This window comes from Leuciscus leuciscus, assembly GCF_965113295.1.
Source record: "Leuciscus leuciscus genome assembly, chromosome: 14".
Classification (NCBI taxonomy): domain Eukaryota; kingdom Metazoa; phylum Chordata; class Actinopteri; order Cypriniformes; family Leuciscidae; genus Leuciscus; species Leuciscus leuciscus.
Genome location: NC_138738.1, coordinates 21,611,009 through 21,635,735, shown reverse-complemented (window position 1 = coordinate 21,635,735; position 24,727 = coordinate 21,611,009). Strand labels below are relative to the sequence as shown.

Below are 24,727 nucleotides of genomic sequence, written 5' to 3'. Positions count from 1 at the left end.
AGGGCTCTGAGCTGGGCGGCAGGACCAGCGGCAAAGAGGGCTCTGAGCTGGGCGGCAGGACCAGCGGTGAAGGCTTTGTGCTGGGCAGGACCAGCGGTGAAGGCTTTGTGCTGGGCAGGACCAGCGGTGAAGGCTTTGTGCTGGGCAGGACCAGCGGTGAAGGCTTTGTGCTGGGCAGGACCAGCGGTGAAGGCTTTGTGCTGGGCAGGACCAGCGGTGAAGGCTTTGTGCTGGGCAGGACCAGCGGTGAAGGCTTTGTGCTGGGCAGGACCAGCGGTGAACACAGCTCTGGACTGGCGTGAAGTGCAGGCTCGACTGGACTGGCGTGAAGTGCAGGCTCGGCAGGAAGATGCTCAGGCAGGAAGGTCTCGGTGAAACATGATTTATGCAGGATAGTCTCAGCGGGATGAGACTCCTGCACGATGGCCCTTATGGCAACACGTACTGACCTCAGCGGGGTATCGGCCACACTGGATACCAGTCCTGGACGATAATAGACCGATCCGGTGACTAGCTTGATGGCTGGCGTGACGGGAACAGTCTCTGGAAACGCCCCCTCAACAGTAGAGGGCTCGGGGAATTCTGCTAAGACGTAACGAGGCTCTGGGCGGTCTGCTGAGACGTGACGGGGCTCTGGACGATCTGCTGAGACGTAACGAGGCTCTGGAAAATCTGCTGAGAAGTGACGGGGCTCTGGAAGATCTGCTGAGAAGTGACGGGGCTCTGGAAGATCTGCTGAGAAGTGACGGGGCTCTGGAAGATCTGCTGAGAAGTGACAGGGCTCTGGAAGATCTGCTGAGAAGCGACAGGGCTCTGGAAATTCTGCTAAGACATAACGAGAGTACGGGGAGGTATAGCAGAATTCTGGTTCAACGGGTGTGGGAAGTTCATGGGAACCCTCATCCACAGGGCCCACAGAAGAGGATGAGCCGCTTATCCTCAGGGCAAATTCAATATACTGACCTAAAGTCCATTGAGGGGTGTTGTCAGGCATGAGATAATTTAACATGTCCTCAAGCCCATATCGGAAACTATCATTTAAGACTGCATCGTCCAAGTCTACCCCATGGCAGAGCTCACAAAATTCGTCAACATATTCCTCAATGGATCGGTTACCTTGGCTGAGGCGGAAGAGACTGATTAGTGGGTCCATGGTGGGTCTCGGTTCTTTCTCGGCTGCTGGATCTGAAGTGGCGAAGTCTTCTGTCACGAAACTGCTCCAAGACACGTGAGTAGAGGATCCAAATGCAGCTTTATTAAATAAGGGTAATCCAAATTCGTAAACCAGTAAACAGGCAGTGGTCAAGGCAGGCGGCAATAAACAGTCCAGGGTCAAAACAGAAAACAAACACGGGATAAACGCTCGGAAATGCAGACTGACAGTACAACAAGACTTCGCAGTGAGTGAATGAATGAACATGGTATAAATAGACAGACTAACAGGATGAGACAGGTGAATACAATCAGTGAATGAGGTACAGGTGAATGTGATCAGTGATAAGTGATGATGAGTCCAGGCAGTGAGTTATGGGAATTGTAGTTTGTGAGTGAATAGGAGAGTCTTATGTGGAGTGCCCTCTGGTGGCTCTCAAGGGCACTCCAGCTGGTGATCGTTACAGTAATTCTGACATGATGTGAACACACCTAAATAACATTAGTAAATCTGTGTTTCATTCACCTCGGAAGAGTTATGTCGGAGCTTGGAATGGTGTCACACCCGAGTTGACCAGGTTCCAGTTCAGAGGAATAAACACAGATAATTTTGCACAGATAATGCTGAAGTATCATGTCCACAAATATAGGTTGTATTCTGAGCGCATCACTGATATTGAGACAAACAGATCAACAAATAATATACAAAATATTACTAATGTTTCACTACGTCATGTGCTAAGCCATACTGGATTCTAAAGTCAGGGTTGTTCCCCCGAGTCTCCCAGTCGCAACTCCGACTTGACGGGGTTCTAGTTAAAAGTTCCTCCTGGGAACTAGGAATTTCCTATTTCTGATGACAAATGGAACAGATCATAATTACAACTAACATTCATGCACAAAATTTGTAGAGCAGTCAGTTCCAATTCTGGTCCTATAGTACCCCCAGCAATGCACATTTATGATGTCTGTCTTATCTGTCACATCTCTGTCACCCAGGTCTTTGTGTGCATGCCTATCAATGTGTTGAAATTGAATCATGCCCAACAGATGTCTGTCCTATATTTGCCAAATAAAAGTCTGAACAAATATTCAGACTAAAGAACTGATAAAGAACTGATATTTTGAACAAATATTATGTTGATGTTTATTTTTACAAATTTTACAAAAGAAGGAAAAAAAGAGGTCAGTGTGTGATTCTGGTTGCCATGATAGCTTCGTGTGCAGGCTGTAGTCAAGGTAAAATCACTTTTATTTGTAGTTACATAATATTTTATTCATAAAAAATATTTAATTTTTTTCATCATTAACATTTTGTAAAATATTTTTTGGAAATGTATCTTAGTGTTCTGCTGTAAATTTGCATTTAAATGTGTAGTCAATTTCAGGCAGTGACAACTTGTTAACTTATTAATTGAGAGACCGGATCAACTGTGAATGTGTGTACTACAGAAAAGCTAAAATGTGAATAAAATGGTGACTAACCAAAGGTCAGACCAAAGGTGTATGCTATTGTTGAGCACTGTCATTGTTGCTACAATGACATTTTACAACCTCAACAAGCATGCCTTGTCATAAAAAGGTTAAATTATCTGAAATTTCTAGAGACTTATTGACCCTGATACAGTCATGAGGGTCTGCTCTTTATTTTTTCTCTGCTTGTGGGTTGCAGCACAAGACAAGAGTTTTTCAAATAAAAAATTGTTTGGCTAAACAATGAAGGCATTTGGTTAAGAATATATAGGAAATGATAATGAAGCATTATGCCAACATACTTGTAAAGTTTTATTTTCAAAAATTTTATTCTTTTAATCAGGCTTTTTTTTCTTTCTTTTTTTCTGTTGTGATTCCAGACAATTGTATCACCCTGCCATTCCTGAACATATATGATAAATATGTATGATAAAAATATATGATAAAACAATGAAGTATAATTCAGAAATATTCATTATGTTTATAATTAAGTCACATTGAGTATATTTTTAAATAAATTAAGAGATGCTGACACAAAAATGGTCATATCCCTGACCAATATGCTACATAAAATATAACGGAAGTCAAGTTACACCACCTTTATTTTTATAGCGCTTTATACAACACAGATTGTTTCAAAGCAGCTTTACAGAGATAACAGGAAAATGATTCAATGATGCAAACAGTTCAATTTGGCTGTAAAGCAGCTCTAAAAAAGAAAGGTTTAAGGTTAGCTGAAATCAGTTCAATGTGGATTCAGTTCCGTTTTAAATATCATCAATTATTAAATTTGGCTATAAAGCAGCTCTGCAGAAAACAGAGATGATATCGTCCAGCTCAGTTCAGTTTTCATCAAATAGTGTCAGTACAGTCAGATCAATAATATTGTTGAATATTAATATAACAAAATTGAAACCTGAATTCCTTGTGCTCTGTCTCTTAATCCCAACAATAGAGCTGCACAAGCTATTAACTAAGTATGTGGGATATAAATGAAACATTAAGAGAATACTGTTTATCCTGAACCTTTATGTAACCATCATTCTCTCTTACTGATTTATCTCTACTGTTTACCTTGTGTTGTTCTAGAAAGAAAGATTTAAAGAAGCCTACAGTTAGTCCCATCCTATTAGACTTATCCCCTTAATGATGTTTCTGAGTATACTAAAAGAGAGATGATACTAACATGGTTTAAAAGGTTAGTTCACCCATCCAAACCCGTAAGACATTCGTTTATCTTCGGAACACAAATGAAGATCTTTTTAATGAAGTCTGAGAGATTTCTGTCCACTACCACTTTCAAGCCCCAGAAAGACATCATTAAGGTAATCCATGTGACTCCAGTGGTTTAACCTCTATTTTATAGAGGAGGGACGCTAGTGCTTTGTTTGCTAAAAAACAACACAATAATTTACCACTTTATTTACAAAATACTATTCTACAACGTTCATACAACAACGTCAACACAACACGTTTGCATCGTGGGCGTGGTGCTCTCGTGAATGCGCGTTAGAGATTACTATTTAGTAAATAAAGTGGTAAATTATTATTATTTGAATAATAATTCGTTTTTTTTTTTTGTGTGCAAAAACATAGCACTCGTGTCGCTTCATAAAATTGGGGTTAAACCATTACCGTTAAACCAGGCACCAGCTTCTGAGGAATCTTACCCCATTCCTCATGAGCAATGCCCTTCAGTTCAGTAATATTCTTGGGTTTGCGTGCTTCAACCACAACCGCCTCCTTCAAATCCCACAAGTGTTTTTTTATGAGGTTCAATTCAGGTGACTGTGATGGCCACAGTAGAATCTTTCAGGACTTCTTCTGCAACCAAGCCTTGGAGGAATTTGAGGTATGCTTGGGATTATTGTCCTGTTGGAAGGTCCAATAACGCCCAAGCTTCAGCTTCCTCACTGACAGCAGGACGTTTTCTCCTGATACTTCAATGAATCCATCTTGCCTTTCACACGCTGCAAGTTTTCCAATGCCAGAGGATGCAAAGCAGCCTCAGAGCATCACCGAGCCACCACCATGCTTAAAGGTGCTCTAAGCGATGTCACGCGTTTTTTAGGCCAAAACCTTTTTTGTCACATCCAGCAAACACCTCCTCACTATCCGCTAGCTGCCTGTCCCCTGAACACACTGTAAAACAAAAACAAAAAACAAACAAACGCGGTCTCTGTAGACAGCCCAGGCTCCACAAATGGCAAGAAAAACAAACTGGCCCAGCCTTGGCCATGAAACATAAACAATGTTCCAGCCAATAACCGACAATAATGATTTGGGGGTTAGTGTGCGTGCACATGAAGGGGGGTGTGTGAGGAGTGGAGGAGAGAGAAGCATGAAGAGGGTAGTTAGCTAGAGGAGAGATGTCCTAACAACGACTAACGTTGAAATGGTCTATTCTAGAGAATTTTGATATGGCCGACACACGACCAAAGAGACGACGTTCCGATGAACAAATAACAAAGAACAGGGAACATGAGAAGGAATGCGAAGTCCTGAATTTACATCGGAAAAGCGTTGGCAGAAGGGCTTCCAATCCAACATTCAGGTGGCTCTGTTTTTGCTGGACAGGTGGGTAAATCCAGTATGTTTTTCTAAATGGTTCATGACTGTTTCAGGAAGCATGGAAGGGAGGGGGAGGGGACGGGATGAGGAGGAGGGAGGGTCGAGCTAGCCTCCGCTTTGTTTGACAATACTTCGAACGTCAACAAGCTATTTTTTACACTGCTTTTCCACATGTGTAGGGGCGTCTTGTTCTACTGGTGTTTTCTACATGAATGTGGTCTTGGGTTACTTATTTTATTAGAAAGATGGATGCAGATCTCAAAGGAGTTCAAAGGAGTCCACAGGCTTTGATCAGTGATATAGATCTCCTTCCAGTGTTTTTTTTTTTCTTTATTCAGAAGCCTTTGTTATTTATTACATGCAATTTGACATAAGGTCAGAGGCATGTAGTAAAAATAACATTAAAGGAACCGTATGTAAGATTGTGGCCAAAACTGGTACTGCAATCACTTTCAAATTACTGTAGAGCTGTGTATCCCCTCCCCCCTGACTCGAGGTTGCCAGTTAGGCTGCAGGATCCAGCAGGAACGTAGGCTGCTACAAGGAGCTTCCAATGGCAAGTGACGAGTCCTACACAGTAAAAAAAATTTCGGACTTTGTCACAATGTATTTCGGATTCATAACGAGGTCTTTTAAGTTTCGTAACATTAGACATTTTTTATCCGACACGTTTGTAGCTGCAGCTGTGGTAACTAGAGCAGAGCTGGCAACCCGGATGCCGAAACACTACTGACTTCGTGATTGGTAGATGGGTGGAGGGTGGAGCATCAGGCCAAAACACAACATGACAACACCAACATCTGTTGAGGGCTGCAACTTCACTTTTAAATGACAATATCCTGGCCGGACTACTGTTGTCAGTGATATATAAGTATTTGAAATGAACATGATTTATTAATGTCTAGTGACATATCAGGGCAATTTTATGATTCATTGAAATACATTTCTTACATACGGTTCCTTTAAAAGAAAAATTTCAAAGTAAATTGCTTCTGCTTTAAAAAAATTTTTTTTAAGGTTAAAATCTAGTGTCTAGTTTACTTTAAATGTGCAGTTTCTTTGTCTCATATAGACCTATTATTTGTCCTATATTAAGGGGCTATATGCAATAATTTTTATATTTTTTACAACCCAAAAAATGTTGGGACATTTTGTAAAATGTAATAAAAACAAGAATCTGGGATTTATTAATTAATAAAAAATGTCCAATGTTTTCACTGGCCAAATTATTTGTATTTATAATGGGGCCTATAAACAAATTTGAATTTTGATGGCTGCAACACACTCCAAAAAAGTTGGGACAGAGGCAAAATAAAAGTGAAAAGATTACAGAATATCAAAGTTAAACTGTTTTGTAACAGCCCACAATTAGCAGGTGAATTGGTAATAGGTGAGGGTATGATGTTTTGGTATAGTCTCAACATTGAGATGAAAGCATGCAGCACATATTTACATATCTAAATGCATACTGTTAACAACATCAGGATGTTCGTTAACAGTATATCGCTGTAAAGGTATATTTCCAATATCTTTTTAAATTCTAAGCAAAGAACGAAAAAGAACTTTGACGTGAGTATATCGGGGCCTTGAATCATATGCGGTCTCTTGTATGTTACGTTTGCACGAATGCAAGCAGAGCAACAAGTTACTGGCTGCAGTTCAAAAAATGGCCACCAGTGTCGCGAATACCAAAGGTTTCTGAATTTTATATATAGCCCCTTTAAATGTAGCAATAGTAATTTAGCAACAATGGGCCTGTATTAAATGTAGCAATGCTGCAAATTTAGCAATTTAAAGAGACAGGTGAAACATCAAAGATGAACATTTGTGATGAAAGTGTCATCTAATCACCCTCATGTTGATTAAAAACCTGTAAGTGACTTACTTTCTTCAGTGAAATACAAAATTAAATGTTAAACAGAATGACAGTCACATTTACAGTTGCAAAATTTCACAGGTGAAAACCAGTTCAATAGGAATCTATGCTATCGGAAGTTTAGCATGAGGGCTGTCACAGTGGGGCTCTGTGACTAGAGACTCTTATTTTTTGAAAGGACTTTTATTATGACACTGGATTGAGAACATACTATGCATGCATACACTTTTCATACTAACATTACACATTATTTGTTTTGCGCAAATTTTAACACCAGTTAACGCAGATATGTGTGTGTGTCAATGATTGTGTATTGTTTAAGTGTTTTTCCTGTCCTCATCGTGTCCTTTTTCTTTAGCTTAATATTTACTGAGTCATTAATTTCACTATGCTGATTTATGTATTGTATTAAGAACTCAAACAAGACCGGTTACCATGTTAAAAAACCTTAAAAGTTTATTGTTTTCAATTATCCACTTGCATAATATAAATTGTCATACTTACTGGAACATTTTCCCATACCAAACAGACGAAACCCGGTCACACTAACTGCCACCATTTTTAAATTTCTGTTTCCCGCCCATAGAAGGCACAGTTAATTGTTCTCATGTCTGAGGGGGAGATTGATGTTCTGTTTGATTCTTCGTTAAACATTGTTAAACATTAATAATGAATTGAGTTTGGGAATATGTGAAGCCAAGCTATCGGCAAGAAGCCCCAGCAAAATCCCATTGTTGAAAATGTGCTGAAGAGGATAAAATTTGCCAAAGAACACATTGACTGGCCTAAAGAGACATGGTGTAATATTTTGTGGACTGATGAAAGCAAGATTGTTATTTTTTGGGTCTAGGGGCCACAGAGAGTTTGTCAGACAACCCCCAAACACTGAATTCAAGCCACAGTACACTGTGAAGACAGTGAAGAATGGTGGCACAAGCATCATGATATGGGGATGTTACTATGGTCATCCCCATATGGTATTTATAACATCTCATACTATGGTGTTGGGCCTATTTATCGTATACCACGGATCATGGATCAGTTTGATTACATCAAAATACTTAAAGGTCATGTTGCCTTATGCCAAGAGGAAATGCACTTGAAATGGCTGTTTCAACAAGAAACGACCCCAAACACACCAGTAAGCGGGCAGCATCTTTGTTTCAGACCAACAAGATTAACGTTATGGAGTGGCCAGCCCAATCCCGGACCTTAATCCAATAGAAAACTTGTGGGATGACATCAAAAATGCTGTTTTTGAGGCAAAACCAAGAAATGCAGAGGAATTGTGGTATGTAGTGCAATCGTCCTGGGCTGGAATACCTGTTCACAGGTGATCGACTCCATGCAACACAGATGTGAAGCAGTTCTCAGACACCGTGGTTATTCAACTAAATATCAGTTCAGTGATTCATAAGAAAGCTAAATCTTCAAGCATTTTTCAGTTTATACAGTAAATGTTTGACTTTGTAAAGAAAAATGCAGACACTGCTATTTTTTTTTAAACAGCCTAATATTAATTTTTCTTCACTTTCTATAAAGTAATAACAAATTTGATACATTTTTCTTCATGTTTTGATTTCGAATAAAATGTGCAGTGTTCCCAATGCATTTGTATGTATTGAAATAAAAGTTATTATACGGATTTTGAGCTTTACTCACTTTTTTAAACACACTGCTATTATTTTGAACACAACTGTACATTTGTGGCTATGTGTGGTTTTTACAGACAGTTTTCAGAGGTCCCAAACATCTCTGAGATGATTGTTCTCTAGCGGGCAGGCAAACAGACCAGCACTTTTACTGTGATTATGGTGAGTTTGTCCTTTCTTATAATATTAAAAACAATTATGAAAGAATTATAACGTTCTGAAGTGCATTCGTTTTTTTCCTTTAGAAGCTATTTGCATTCAAAATGATGTAAATTGATCTTTTGAATAGATATTGAATAAATACCAGATTTCTGTATGACACAGCTGAGATACTGAAACAATGACACCAACAAGATGTCTTCACTCTGAAGTTCGAGACTATAGGGTAGTGAATGCTGATGAGGAATGGATCAAAGTGCTCTTTGAATGCTCTGTGAAGACTCCCTCAGGAGTTTGAGCTCCTGTAGCCAATGCAAAAGGAGACTTTCACTGTCGAAGTGTTGCAGATTGCAGTGACAGCCTAAGCATCATTTAGTATATGCAAATAAACACTTTTAGATGACAAACAAGATAAATGCTAGTATGATTCAGTCATGCTTAATGAAAAATTAACAGTAACAGCACAGTAATTTTAAAAGAGTCTAAGAAACGTGAGTACCAATTTCTTTTTAATTTCGGCAATTATACAAAAATATATCAGTTTATATTCAATTTACTGTAGACATAGGTCCACACAAAACTGTACGTAGTCATTTTAACAGCAGAACGTATACCCTTGTGCAATAATTCAAAGATAATTTGAATTGTACATATAATCTATCCCTACATATGCTGTTCCCAGATAGATTAACAATATATTTTTGTTTATATATACACACACACACACACACATACATACAAAGACATTACAAAATGTTTATAAAAGTTGCATAAAACATAAAACATAAAAAAAAAAAAAGATTTCAGGGTAAGATTCCTTCATTCATTGTCTTGCCAGCACAAGTGCTTATTATTTTAAGCATAGTGAAAAGTAAGATTACTTTGGAAGCATTGGAGTGGAAGAAAATAAATGCCCTTGGGGAGCAGACCTTTGTGTCTACACAAATCCTGTTACATGCTATGTAATTGCTGCTTTTTACATAACAGTTTGACATATCCAGAATACAGGGATGATTAGACGTTGACAGAAGAAGACAAAAACCTTTAGTGGGCTTCGTAGACAGATTTCAATAAAGCTGAAAAGAGAAAATATGTTTTTACTTGATTTTTTCAATATATTAACTGAATCATCTCTCTTCTGGTGTGATGGTATATAACAACTTTTTGAGAACTGTAATAAACAAAACAAATGCAATATAAAAGTAGGTTTTTCTTTTGAAATTGACATCCTATGTTAAGGACATCTAGGCAGAAAGAGTTTGAGCATTGACACCAACAAACCACCACTTCATATCTTTGCTTATTCTGGTCAATAAAAACAATCTGTAAACTGCATGATATCTGTAAATTTACAACAATCATTAAACCATATTCTACAGTGCAATTCAAACTTTACTGCATACAGTACCCAGGTTCATTGGGAAAATGTGCCTGACAAATTTCTGCAAAATTATGTTGCTTATTGCATGTATCACAGCGCTTTCAAAGTGAAAATTGACCCTATTTGCTTTGTTAGTGAAACCGAACCTGACAAGGTTTTATTACGTTGGTTGTTGTATATATCGGTACCAGTTTGGTAATGAAACGCTTGGTTGGTTTCGCTAAAAGTTTAATGCTCTTTCATGTTTTAAAATAACATACCACTTGCACTAAACCTAACCAAGTGTTAACAAAAGCAAACGTGAGAGAAAAAAATGTACTTGCAATGCCCTTTTAGCTTGCTTCTACAAAACTTTGAGCGTTTATCGAGTGTCAAGACTTCACGTTTCACAGTTTAGTGCTCAGCATCGCATGCAGTGCTGTACCAGGTGAGATACCCAGCAAGTTTACTACGTGAGAAAAGCCTTACATGTGGAGCTGGTCATGTGATGCATTGCAAACAACAAAATGTATTAGTGTACAAATCATGCACTATGGTAAAAGGGTTTTGGGGTCATAACATAGTATTGTGCAAGTAACTATTCAAAATAAGTCTTTATTAATTGATAATCTGCGTCCTTAATCATAATTTGTGTGAAAAGGAATAAAGGTTGGTGTTTTATGGCCACTAGAAAATACAGTGAATTGAATTATTGGCAGGTTTTTGGAGTTTTGCAAAATGGTGAGGCACATTTTTCCAAGAAATTCAGATAGATTGCAAAGAGATAAACAAACAGTATGTTACATTTGAGGAGCTAGGGTATACCATATCATGCGCAATATTCAGAAGGACACTTACAGTTTGGTTCATGTCTTGTTAAAAACACAAATGCATGAATTTGATTCAGATTGATGTTTGAGTTTTAATTCACTCACAATCACACTAAGAGAAAGTAATCAATTTAAATCTTTGATAATGAGTAATGTATTCTAAAATATTATATTTGGCAAGCGGATGAGCTTTTCTGTGTGTATATATAGCATTGGTGTTTAATGAGCCGCATTCAGACGATTTAAATGCTGCTAGATTGCGATACACAAGTACGATTGTTAGTTCTGTCTTACTCACCAGGTTTATGGACAAACAAACCCAATTAGTCCAAATAGGAACTGGAAGGAGACAATATGACATATTCTGACTGTTGCTTTAGCAATTAGAGCCAAACACAATCTGTGTCAAGATGTCTATTCTCTAAGGTCACTTTACTGCTTACACTGAGGCTTTTCTTTATTCCACAGTCATTGGTATTGCTAGAGCTCCACATTATTTGAACACATTAAAAATAAAGTAATATTTCCCTCCAAAATTAATAAATCAAACATTTTTATTTTTTTAAACAAGTTTGCTTCACTAAAAGAGATGTTCAGCAGAATGTTCACACTGCTCATTTCCATACAATGAAAGTCAATGTTAAAAAACAATCAAAATTCAAAGAGCACACTAAAAGTATATTACATGTTGTATACATTTAAAATTCCAAGCCATATGCTAATTTTGTGTGATGAAAAAGACAACCATTACTACCATTACTCACTAATAATTTTCTCCACAGAAAATGTCAAATCTCATTCAGAGAGTGCATATTCATATATGTATAAGGTCTTAAAGTCTTAGTAAGATAATATCTACTGCTTAGTCTTGTGATCAGAGTTCTGTAGTTGGGGGTCAAAAATATAATTGAATGCAATTCAATGATGATTGAGAGATGTACTAATATACATTACTCAAAGGCCTGTTGTATCATTATTGACATACATGCATTTAAATTATTTATTTTTAAAAATAATAATCATTTTGGATAATATCATATGGATAATCAAGTAAATTTAAGTTGCTTCAGTCCAGTAAATCTTACATTTGGTTTATAAAATTAATTAAAGATTTCACAGCAAAAAGACACGTACACAAACTGATGGACATTTTTACAATTCTAGGTACTAAAACTTGCTAAAAAAAAGTATGAACTATCAATCAGAGGGCATAAGGCATGTAGAAGGTTTTTTAGTTTTGATTTAGTTGATGAACTTGCCTTAGAAATCCATTTATCAAATATAATGATGTAGGATTTATAGGGTTAGTGTTTTTTGTGTGTGGTAATTTTGGAGCTTGACAGTTGCTTGTCACCATTCACCTTTTTTTAAAATTAAAAACAGCACCATGAACATCCTGCCTAACATCTCCTTTTGTGGTCTATTGATGGGTGAAAAAGTTCAATGAGTTTGGAACAACATTGGGGTTCATTTCTGGGTATACTATCCTTTAAGTTACATAGGTTATTGTTTTTACCTTCAAACTAAGTCAAGGTGGTTAGTATATGGATTAATCCACTGGTAATGTGTTTACTGGTAGTGTGCTTTTCAGAAGTGACACTGTATTACTAAGGTTTTCTGTCTAATACAATGTGTCGTCAACACGCCATCTTTATACATATGACAGAGCATCATCTAAAGCACATATTTTAGGTTTCAGTGTGATTTTATACTTAAAATTGTATAATATGAATTTGCAAATGTCTTAATGCTGCATAAAAAAAAAAAAAATTGTAAACACTGCACTGGAAAATAACTTTCTTAATCAGAATTTTGGTCTTGTTTTGCAGTTAAAATATCTAAATCTTTGAAACAACACAATTTGCCAAGGTGGTAAACTTATTTCAGCAAATGTTGTTAATTTACTTTTAGTGATGGTTACCGTATTCTGAAGTCATATGACAGTTTACTGAAAAACAAAACAACAACTCTCATTAAGAAAATATTTTTTTTTGCAGTGTAAATGAAACAAAACAAAAAAAAAGTAAAATTTAATAAATTTTATATTTTGGTCTGAAAGCACGACTAAATCAGATGGTGCAATAAATTCATTGAAAGTGCAAGAACTGACATCTTTGTTAAATGTCATGAAAACCCATGAGAGGTGAGCAGCAAGTCAGTACAATCTGCAGAATCATAAGAGATGAAACTGAAAAGTTATATATAGCAATTCCCTTCATATATTACAGCTGATAAATCTATTTTGTGGCACAAGAAAATCTAATCTGAGGCAAATTATTTTTCAATTCAAAAGCACGGTGTAGAGGCCAGTGTGTAATGTACTTCTAGTGGCAAAACACAATCTGAAAAATAGCTATGGCTCAGAGGCACTTCATATAAGCAGAAACATGTGAACAGAAATATCCACTAGTTCCAAATGTATGTGCAACTTCATAGTTTGTGTGCTGCCAGGTTTTAGTGATCATTTCAAACCTACCATTCATACCACAATTCTTACTTGGGCTTTTAGATATTTTCAACCCTGTGGTGATATTTGAGTGTAGAGAAGAAAGTCTCAGAAGCTCGATTCAGGCACTGCCTTCTTTCTGCCTAGTGAATTTGTGCTGTACCGTGTGCGTTGCAGAGTGTTCTGAGAGCTCCTGTCCCCGGGCGCGCTCTGCGGCTGGGCCGCTGTTGTGCCGTTTCGGTGTAGAGATGCTGTTCTTCTTAAGCCTAGATCCGCCTTGCTTTGAATATTGGAAGAACTTTGTGACCGTTTGATGTCTGACAACCCCCGACTCACCTTGCCGTTCGCAAGTTCACCACCGAGTCTGCTACGACCTTGGTTATTGCTATCGGCTTTACCTTCTGAAGTTCTATTATGTGTCCCGTTGGAGATCGAAACTCCAGATGGGCTCTTCACCCCCGCATCACCCATTTTCATAGATTCACTGTCTCGAGACTTCCGAAGTGAGTCCTTCTTCATGAAACCACCTTTGAGAAATGCGAAGACACTATCATGACGTTTTGTCTCCTGTCCCTTTCTCTGTTTTTCCTCTGGTTGGTCTTGCTCCTCGCCTGGGTTATTCCTCTGCGTGGTTTCACAGCCGCCTGGACCACGGGAACTGGATTGGAGCCCTGCACTAGAGCTCTTTCTGGACTGCGATTGTTCCTGTTTTGATTTTCTGCTGCTCCGTCTAGTCAAAGTCAAAGTCCCATCTTCTCTTGGTCTACTGTTGCTGCTGGATTGCTGGCCTGTGTCTTTCTCTGAGCTACTTCTTGCTTGACCCTGCGGTATTTTAAGATACTCTAGAGGTCCGAGGCTGCTGTGGCTTGAAGATTTGGCTGCAGGTTTTTTCGTATCATTTTCTTTACTGACTTCTTTATCTGAAGGTCGAGTCATTAGGGCAACAATAGGATCTTTGGTGCATCTTGGCCTCCTCCCAGACTCTAAATACTCCACTAGCTCTGCAGGAGCTGGGCCAGGAGCTGAGGCAGGTTTGTGGCGGTCTTTGTTTCCAAAGGACCATCGCAGTGGGAGTACTCTGGTCTTGGTGGGACTTTTCATGCTTACGCTACGCCCTTGGATTCCTCGCACAAAAGGTCTGGTTTCGAACCCACCTAAAGACACTGACATTTACACAATACTCAGTACATGGTGGAAAACACTTGCCCACAACAAAACAAGTGAAGAACTATGATGAAATCGCTGTCAAGCAACATCCTTTTACTATTTACATTTCTTATTTAAAATGATAAGAACAAACTTGCAGGGTACACTCACCTCCCTTGTTGTTTGAGGGCTCATTTTGAAAGACGGGAGACTCTGGGGAGTCTGGGATGGTAGAAGGACATGTTGTGGAAGACCGTGAAACCATACTTCCTCTTTTACTGTCACCATTTAAACGGATGAGCCAGTGGTCTGACATGGAGGAGCTGGTGGAACCTGCACAAGGAAATAATCAAGACTGTTTAGTGGCTGCTAGTCCATGTTTCTCCAAGACAAAACATTAAATATGATGCCCCTTAATTTATAATAACTAAAATAATGTCCTGTATTATTGTTTCCATGACGACCAAGTAACACATGCCCAGTGGTGGCATCTTAGCCGCCAGTCAAATGAACTGAAACCAACTAAAAAAATTTGTCAAGTTACAACTGTAACCATGGTTCCCTGAAAAGGGAATAAGACACTGTGTCTGTTTTAAAGATGAAGTGAGAACTCTCCTGCACAATTATGTCTGAACCACATGTCCATGTCCACATGTCATTGGCACAACATCAGCCCAAGACATGTGACGGCGTACCATGGAAGCTACGTATAAAGGGTACCCGCAACAACACAGTGTCAGCAATGATTGTGGCAATCAACATACTGCAAATTAGGGATGTGCCCGAAGCCTAATACCTTATTCGTTAAAGGCAGGGTAGGCAGGTTTTTTCTAAAAAACGTTTTCCCAAATTTGTTGAAACTGTCTTTATATACCAATACATAATTAAAATGTAAGTACTCTGAAAAGGAGAGTATAAAAATCGAGTGTCTGTAGTCCTCTCAGGGCTGCAATAAACACAGCTACTTATTTCCATTCGGAACGAATGAAATGATTGGCTGGACGACTGTCACTCTCCCTCGCTACCATGGCTACCACCCCTGCTGCTACAGGAGCTGCCCACATGCGCGCACCCGTTTGACTCGAGGAGGGGAAGAGGCACGGAAGCTAGGAAGAATCACAATTATGGCAGAGAAAGAGCAGTCAAAATTCCCAATACCTGCATATACAGTCAGCGAAGGCAAACAAGGCAAAAAAAGGAAGACCGTATTCGAAAAGGCTATGACCAAAAAGTCTTTGGATAAAGCAAGAAGTCAGACGAGAGTCAATATAGTGTAGTCCTCATCAGAGCCAACAGTGCTTTCATCGTGGAAGCTCTTACATGCAAAACACCGTATATGTTATGAATCTTACACGAAATTCACCTTCATCCCTGTGTAACTGATGGTAGTGGGAAAACGTGCATCAATGCAACCTGTTTTTAGCTTTGCCTTATGTTACTAGCTCGTTACTGAATCAAACTCAATATATTTTAAACTTTACCAGTATCGATATGCTAGCTTGATAGTGAGTTCTAACAGCCATGTTAATTGTTTATATTCATAATGATAAAGTTAGGTATTTTATTACATGTGATTCTGACATGATGTCACTACATGCACTGCGCTCCTCTCGGCGCTGGCAAACGCGTCCTCCAGCTGAGCGGTCGGCATCGCGCGTTCATGTGTTTTGGGGGCGTGGCTTTGGAAGGAGCCCAGAAGGGAGGGGGTGGGAGTGAATGAAATAAGTAGCTGTGTTTATTGCAGCCCTGAGAGAACTACAGACACTCGATTTTTATACTCTCTTTTTCAGAGTACTTACATTTTAATTATGTATTGGTATATAAAGACAGTTTAAACAAATTTGGGAAAAAGTTTTTTAGAAAAAACCTGCCTACCCTGCCTTTAAGGCACGGATAATGGCTTAAAAAATAAATAACGAATTCTTACAAATAACAGAAAAAATAATCGGCAGACTAAGTCACTTCTAAAGTTTGCTGGATAACAGATGAGCCAGGAGATAGCATAATATACACAAACCTTAAATCACTACGCAATAATGAGTTTGTGAAGTGAATGAATGTAAACTCTATGAATTCAAAGCGTGCAAATCAAATAGCAACGCTTCAGTCTCTTTCAGAAATCAGAGCTTGTTAAGAGAGTAATATTCACTAAAATACATCATACACATTTTCTACTATTTGATATGTCTATTTAAATGATTTAAACCATGTATGATATTATACACGAATGAATGAAATTAGCGCAACACGAACGCAAATCAAATAGCCGCGTTGCCGTATCTGCACTTCTCTCAGAAACCAGCTATCTGTCAAATCAACTAAGATACTGAATCATACACATCTTCTTCTACGTATATGTCTATTTAAATGTTTTAAACCTTGTACAATATGATAGGCTACATGATATTTCTCTGTCTCACTCTCTCGGAGACTGCAAGCATTGAAGTATTTAGTTTTAATTTTTCAGATTTGTTTTATCTAAATACAGATTTGAATAATTTTGAGATTGTTACAGATACAAATATTGGCTCCGCTGCACACCCCTACTGATTTAACTTGCACTGAACTACTTTAAGAGTAAGTGACTTGTACAACAGTCAGAAAAATTGGTCCTACATGTCCTCAAAATTCTGTCACTGTCACAACATCAAATGTGTTCTTGTATACCTAATTTATACCATGACTGTGGAACCTTCACATTGCAAAATTAATAGAAATGTGCTTCCTGCCTAACATTGATCCAATGCAACAAACAAAATGTCAGTCAACCTCCATCTAAAACGTGGCCACAAAGGCTCATTCACTGACCTCTGACTGAGCTGTTGGCGGACCAGGGAGGGATGACATTTCTTCTCTGGTAGAACAGGATATATGCCCCTCGTGTGCACAGTTCCTCCTCTGGCACAAGCTCCACGCTGCTGTCGTCATAACTGTACCAATGGCCGTCCACTGAGTTCCTACAATAGGCTGTTTTGCACAGACATTTGCTGAGTGGTGTGTTCACATCTATTGATTTAGACTTCTGTTCATGTTTATTTATGTATGTATGTAGCGTTGACGATTTCATTAGTGGCTCATGCATTGATGAGTTTCTAGGGAACATTTAACAAAACAAGAAGTGTAAAAGAGATGTAAATGCATTTTTTAGTTGAACTCGTTAGTATCCGAGTAGTCCATAGTAACATGGACATTAACTCCCCCCCCCCCCCCCCCCCCCCAAGATCATTTTTTAGGTTTAAATTTATGAATAAATGAGGGAAAGTAAAGTAAAAAAGATAATTAATAGAGGTAAATTGATAAAATTTCTCTCTCTCTCTCTCTCTCTCTCTCTCTATATTATATATATATATATATATATATATGACTATTGTTTGAATTGCAAGTTTATATACATTTTTATTCCGTGGCAGAAAGAAGCTTCCATATAATCATATTATAAAGGGTCTCAATACAATAAATTGACCATAATATAATAAATATAATAAATGAGACTGTATTATCAATAAATCAGTAAATGTGTAAAAATTATTTTATTAAACATTTAAATAATATTTTAAGTTAACATGTTAGCAGTTTGAAAATTCCCTTCATAAACCATATCAATATTTATTTTGTGAACATGACATATCTATTATTACACAAATTACGTCTGTCCCTCAGTTGTGCCATTTTCATTATGATTGTATTTAGATAACATAAATTGTCATCTAATTATGCCTAATTTCATTTTATTCCCCAAATGTTTAAAATGAATATTATACACAATTCATTCATAATTAGAGATTTGAGTTGTGGAAATGATTCAGCAAAAAAGCAAAAACAAAAAAAAGTCACCATTCACCTAAAATGCAATGTATATTTGAATTACAAGACATTGTTAGTTGACAAAAAACTAGTAAGAGTGTGTCTTTTTAGTTTTATATTACTGAATGAAATCCACAAAGCCAAAATCACATAGAGCTAAAGAAACATAAAAAACCTCTTGTGTCACAATTATAAAAGAGAAATGTTTTTTATATAGAGAAACAAACCCCCCTTCAATACTATCAGAGACCCCAGCACACTCACCTGTGTAATGACCTCCATGCATGCCTCCATGGTGGTTGCAGACTGCATACAGGTCGTAAAGGAAGTCAGTATCCCCATGTTTCCAAGTTGAAGGCCATGGGGTCAGACTCTTCATGCTCTGACTGCGTTTCACCACATGGGGAGTCATATCCAGAGCGCTCACAGGAAAGTGGATGAGGGAGGAGAGCTTGTTTCGCCGTTTGCCCACCTGCCGAAAACGCTTCAGGTGCAGAATGAGGATGTCAGGCAGGGTCCATAAGCTCATCTTCACCATCCCCTGCTGCATCTGCTTGCAGTGAGGGCACTTCCATGCATCGTCTGGCGCCAGCTGAAAGACAAAGACAAACATTTGCAATACACAGTCTAATACTCATTAAGATTCATCACAGGTATATAAATAATATTTTCTTTCTGAGGATTTGTTGAAATGCATGCAGAATGTAGTGCTTCTCCATGGTCAACTAAACCATGTCATTATCTGAACCTGTTTTGACTCAGTGTGGTGCAGTAAAACATCTATGTCTCAGAAACACACTGTTGTGGCAGACTGGAATGCAGTGTACATGCAGAGAGGAAAAGACAACAACACTGAATATTTACAGAAGCTTTGTAGACCACCAGTAACAAGTTATTTATAACTTCAAATGATTTAGCCTATAACAGAAAAAAAGGCATGATTTAATTCCAGCTGGACAGACATTTCTCACAGGCATTGCAAAACATATAACTGAAGTCCTACGTGTTGCTTCAGTAATGACATGACACTGTTAGAGGATCGATAATTATTTGTGGAACCAATCATGATGAGGCAACTCTCAGGGGTTCTTGGGTAAGATTTATCAAGTGTTGCTTGCCCAGAACAGGCAGTATATAGAGAAGAATTCATTCAGAGTGACCTTCCAAAGATTATGTGGGATGTGAGAGACAAAGACGGTAGGAGGGAAACTAGCTCCAGTTGCTCCCCAAGTGAGTTTTGTCTTGAATAATCTTGGAATATGCAATAGCAGTCTTTCCTGCTAATCAAAATGTCTAACGCCTTGAATTTCAAGTATAAATTCTGTAGAGAACATTTTCTACTGCATTAATCTCCGCTAGTGTCAAAATGTAACATTTTGTATTTAATATTTTGACCATATGAGTGCATATTTAAATAACCATTAAATAACCATTTAAATAACCGCATGTTGTCCAACTGAATCAATTAACTGAAAGAAATTCTTAGTCTGGACAATTATGACGGTTACATAAAATGAAATCAAAAGCTCCAACCATACTAGAAAGATAATTGATCCTAAAGATCCTAACAGCATAAATGCTCTACTAGAACATGAATTTATATAATTGGTGGCTCTTATGTTTGATTGTAGAGCTCTCAACAATGTACATGTAATCACAGTTTCATTTTTTTTTCTTCTTCTCATGTTCAGTCCATAATTTTAGAGCTATTAAAAAAAAAAAAAAAAAAAAAAATCATATACTTGAAAACCTTTTCCCACTTCATATACTTAACATTAGCCTCTGAGACAGCAAATACAGATGATGAGAGAAACAGGGCACTTCAGAGTGTCTGCAGAGGCACTAAACTCATAACTAGACAGGCCTACAATAGAACATGAAATATATCTAATGTTAGGTAAAAAAAAAAAAAAAGAGAGGCCATTTTTCAGCCCTAGTTGAAAAGACATTCTGTCATTATTAAGTCATTCTAACCTTAAATTCTGTCATTTATGTGGAACCCAAAAGTTGTTTTTGAAACATTGTTACACAAACTGAACTGAATAAAAAAGGTATTTGCATTGTTACAAACAATTTCTATTTCAAATAAATTCTGTTCTTTTGAACTTTCGGTTAATCAAAGAGTCCTGAAAAAATTATCACGGTTTCCAAAATACATGAAGCATCACAACTGTTGTCAACATTGATGATAATAATAATGTTAGAAATGTTACGTGAGCACCAAATCAGCAAATTAGAATGATTTCTGAAGGATCATGTGACACTGAAGACTGGAATAATGATGCTTAAATTCATTCAGTTTTGCCATCACAAGACTAAATTACATTTTAAAATATACTAAAACAGTATCATATATTACACACAGTATATTTTATATTATATATATATATATATATATATATATATATATATATATATATATTAGAGGTGGGCATAGATTAATTTTTTTTTATCTAGATTAATCTAGATTAATTTTGAAATTAATCTAGATTAATCTAGATTAAAATGGCTCATTTGAATTCTGCCGAAGGCATTCAGAATATGTGTGCTACCCAAATAATGACGATAAAAGTAAGTCTTTGAGAACGGGTTTCTCAAGCCAGGTGGCGCATTAGACCAGGGGCTCATCTCCTGTTTCCAAAATGCATCATAAACTGCTTGAGAAAGCTGTTCTACTCATAGACTGTAAAAGGTTACTACTGTACTGTTACCGTCCGTAGGCAACATTAGGTAGGCCTATGTTATTATCAACTACTATAGGCTATCAATTAGGGATGGGCGATATGGCCTAAAATCTATATTGTGATATACATTGCAGCCTCTTGCGATAACGATTTACAGTATATTATAATAAAACCATTTCAGAACAGATTACACAGACCCATGCTAAACAACTGCTAAATGTATATTTTTTTTAAAGGGTGTATGTAGTTTTGAGAACATATATTGTGCAAAACTGTAAGTATACAACATAATTTTGCAGATAAATAAAATTTAAGTACACTAGCTGCAGAGACTTAAGTAGGTCTAATGTTTATTATGGCTTGGAGCTTATGAAACCCCAAATTTAAAATTAGAATATTGTCTAACTGATGTCTTTTCAGTTAAAAAGAAACACAACAACGATTCTTAAAATCGAGATGATGTGCTACACCACTAAGCAAGGCTGGATTAGTACCCCCAGGGGCCCCTGGGCACTGAAGCTCATGGGCCCCCTCCCCTACCTGACAACCACACCCTCCAAAGGAACACACACCAGGTGTGGGATTTAACATGCCAATCACTATTGATCAAAAGCTGAATGACTAGTTCACAAGACAATGATACGAAATAAATTTTTCTGAAAAGTATGGCTGCACGATTTGGGGAAAATGTCATATTGTGATTATTGAGGTCAATATTGCGATATGCGATTGCGATATAGTAAACAAATGGTTTCATGAGTTAACTTGCTTATTTCTCAAGTAAAATGCACACACAGATTAGTGATAATGCTGAAATTTGTAGCCCATTTCTCAACTCAAACTAGAAACAACAACTAAATGCACTGTGTTTTCAAATTAAAATAAATTCAATATTGTTATTTGTCTCAATAATACAAGAGTTCAAAATAAATGTCATATTTACCTGTGCCTGTCAAACAGGTAGACCTAGGACATATACCGAAATTGTCAAACTGCACTGCATAAATTATAAATTAAATATAGACTAATCCTTATTATAGCAAAAAAAAAAAAAACTTTAGTCAACAGCAGTGAGTCATTTTCTCTGTTCTTTTTGTTCTTTGATTAACTTTACTGACAGAAAGCTTTATTGGCTGCTGTCTCTTTAAGACCAGCTGACGGAGACGCGGCTCTCGCACGCGCCTCATTCTTTCACAACTCTTGACGTTCATCATAAGACAGCTCTTATGTTATGAAGATACTCGACAAAACGGACATTTTGGCATAATTGTGTGTGTTATTGTAAGTTCAAGCACGAAAGATAACTGTATTCTGGCGTGCTGTCTGTGCGCACGATACTGGCGCGCGCGCGTCTTTCTGTGTCTGTGTGTGTGTGTGTGTGTCACAGTCAGACTTTTGTCTTGTCGCACATGAATTGTTTAAAAGCAATTTTAACAATTGCTTTTAAACAATGGTGCCCCTGCTTTTAAACAATTGCTTTTAAACACGTGCCCCTGGGCACGTGCCCAGATTGCCCATATGGTAGATCCGGCCCTGCACTAAGATATATTGGAATGGGAATAATACGCGCGCGCTGGTATTCAGTGATATCATGTTTCGTTTTGAATTTGAGGTGGTAGAACGGATTAGTCGTGTGTTAACTTACCGAACTGTTACCCCGCACACTCTGTATATAGTTTGCTGCTGCTCGTCTGACGGCTTAAACCCGAGCCAAGTCCAAATAATGGATGTTGCACCGATCTTTTTCACCAGCTTTCACTTTCAGCCGTGTTTACTTAAGATGACGACGAATATGCGTTGCAGCCGGGTTTACCTCGCGGCCGCGGGTAGATTGCGTCATCATCTCCCAACCCAACTTGGAGAATAGATTAACGGCGATATTTTTTTTATCGCGCGATAAGAGTCTCGCGTTAACGCAGCACGTTAACGCCGATAACGGCCCACCACTAATATATATATATATATATATATATATATATATATATATATATACAGTACTGTGCAAAAGTCTTAGGCATGTTAATATCTCCCCCCCTGTAGTGTGTCAGTAGGAAATATCAGTTTACATTTCCAAACATTCTTTTTGCCATTAATTGTAATAATCCAGTGAGATTTGTGTATGCACAAGGAGTCTGATAACAGCCGGTGTGATCTGATCTGTGATTACATGAAGAAACAGAAAAAACTGAGACAGACTAAATCCAGAAGAACTGCGGGAACGTCTCCAAGATGCTTGAAGAAACCTTCCTGCAAAGCTACCTGAAAAACTATGCGCAAGTGTACCTGGACAAAAGCCGTTTTAAACGCAAAGGGTCGTTACACCATATATTGATTTGAATTAGTTAATAGAAGTTAAATCATAAATAAATTCAATTTGTGATTTTATTTTTGAAAGCATTCTCACTTTACAACATTTTAATACAAGTGCCAGTACTTTTCACAGTACTGTAGCTTTGCAGGAAGCAAAAAAGCTTCTTCAAGCATCTTGGAGACGTTCCCTCAGTTCTTCTGGATTTAGTTTGTCTCAGTTTTTTCTGTTTCTTCAATATATAATATATAGGGGGGGGGGGAGGGGGGGGGGGGGGATAAATACTGTATCTGTACTGTATCTCCCTGATCTACACATAAATGACACTGGTAAGAAAAGAGTCGAAAAGAGATAAATAAACAGTGTGTGATTGGAGAAAAGAGTACCTGCTCCTCTTTGGTGTAAAGCTGAAAACACTCATCCAGCGTGCAGCTGTGCTGCTGTACATGATTCTGCTGCTGGATTCTCACACTCTCTGCATCCTCAACAACTTCCTCTTGAATGTTACCAAAGAGACTGAAACAGATATGAAACACACAAGAATTCTGACTTTCAAATGATATGCCTATTACTGAGAAGACTCTTTCTAATACCGGGAAAATGACACAATGGTTTTAAATTAAATGAACGTGTTAAATAAGAAGAAATATGCAGCAGCATGTATCTCACCATTCTTTGATTCTGTTCTCCCATTCAATCACGAGCTTCACATGCAGAGGACCACCAGGGCCGCAGAACTTCAGGGCCCTGTGACAAAAGACATGATTCAAATTGTGAGTTCGGTATTCAGCCACTAGGTGGCAGACTATAATCAGTGTTGTTAAGTTCATAGAATGAATTAGCATTTGACAGTAAGACAGTCACAATCAATTTATAACTTAAAACCGTTTAGGGTCAGAAAGTTATTTTTATAACACTTCACAATAAGGTTCATTAGTTAAAATTAGTTAATGTATTAACTAATATGAACTAAAAATGAGCAATACATTTGCTACAGTATTTATTAATCTTTGTTAATGCTAGTTAATAAAAATACAGCTGTTAATTTGTTCATGTTAGTTTATGGTACATTAACTAATGTTAACAAATACAACCTTTGATTTTAATAATGTATTAGTAAATGTTAAAATGAATAGTGTATGATCTAAGATTAATTATTGCTGTAGAAGTATTGTTCATTCTTAGTTCATGTCAACTAAGGTAGTTAGCTAATGTTAACTAATTAACCTTATTGTAAAGTGTTACCGTTATTTTTTTATACTTTTT

At 37.5% G+C, this 24,727-nt stretch overlaps 1 protein-coding gene across 2 annotated transcripts in view; it reads right to left on the bottom strand.

The window, feature by feature from the left end:
• Positions 1–12,088: 12,088 nt before the first annotated feature.
• Positions 12,089–24,727, bottom strand: part of usp43a (ubiquitin specific peptidase 43a) — a 99,059-nt gene continuing 86,420 nt past the window's right edge. Inside the window, exons 10-15 of one of the 2 annotated variants that reach the window (XM_082136714.1) lie at positions 24,131–24,208; positions 23,848–23,977; positions 18,734–19,061; positions 17,474–17,632; positions 14,837–14,998; positions 12,089–14,673 (exon numbers count right to left, since the gene is read on the bottom strand). In XM_082136714.1, coding sequence (XP_081992840.1) covers positions 13,628–14,673; positions 14,837–14,998; positions 17,474–17,632; positions 18,734–19,061; positions 23,848–23,977; positions 24,131–24,208 — 1,903 coding nt within the window. In that variant the 3' untranslated portion in view covers positions 12,089–13,627. Of the gene's footprint in view, positions 14,683–14,836; positions 14,999–17,473; positions 17,633–18,733; positions 19,062–23,847; positions 23,978–24,130; positions 24,209–24,727 lie in introns of both variants that reach the window. The other variant, XM_082136713.1, reaches the window with a different exon arrangement.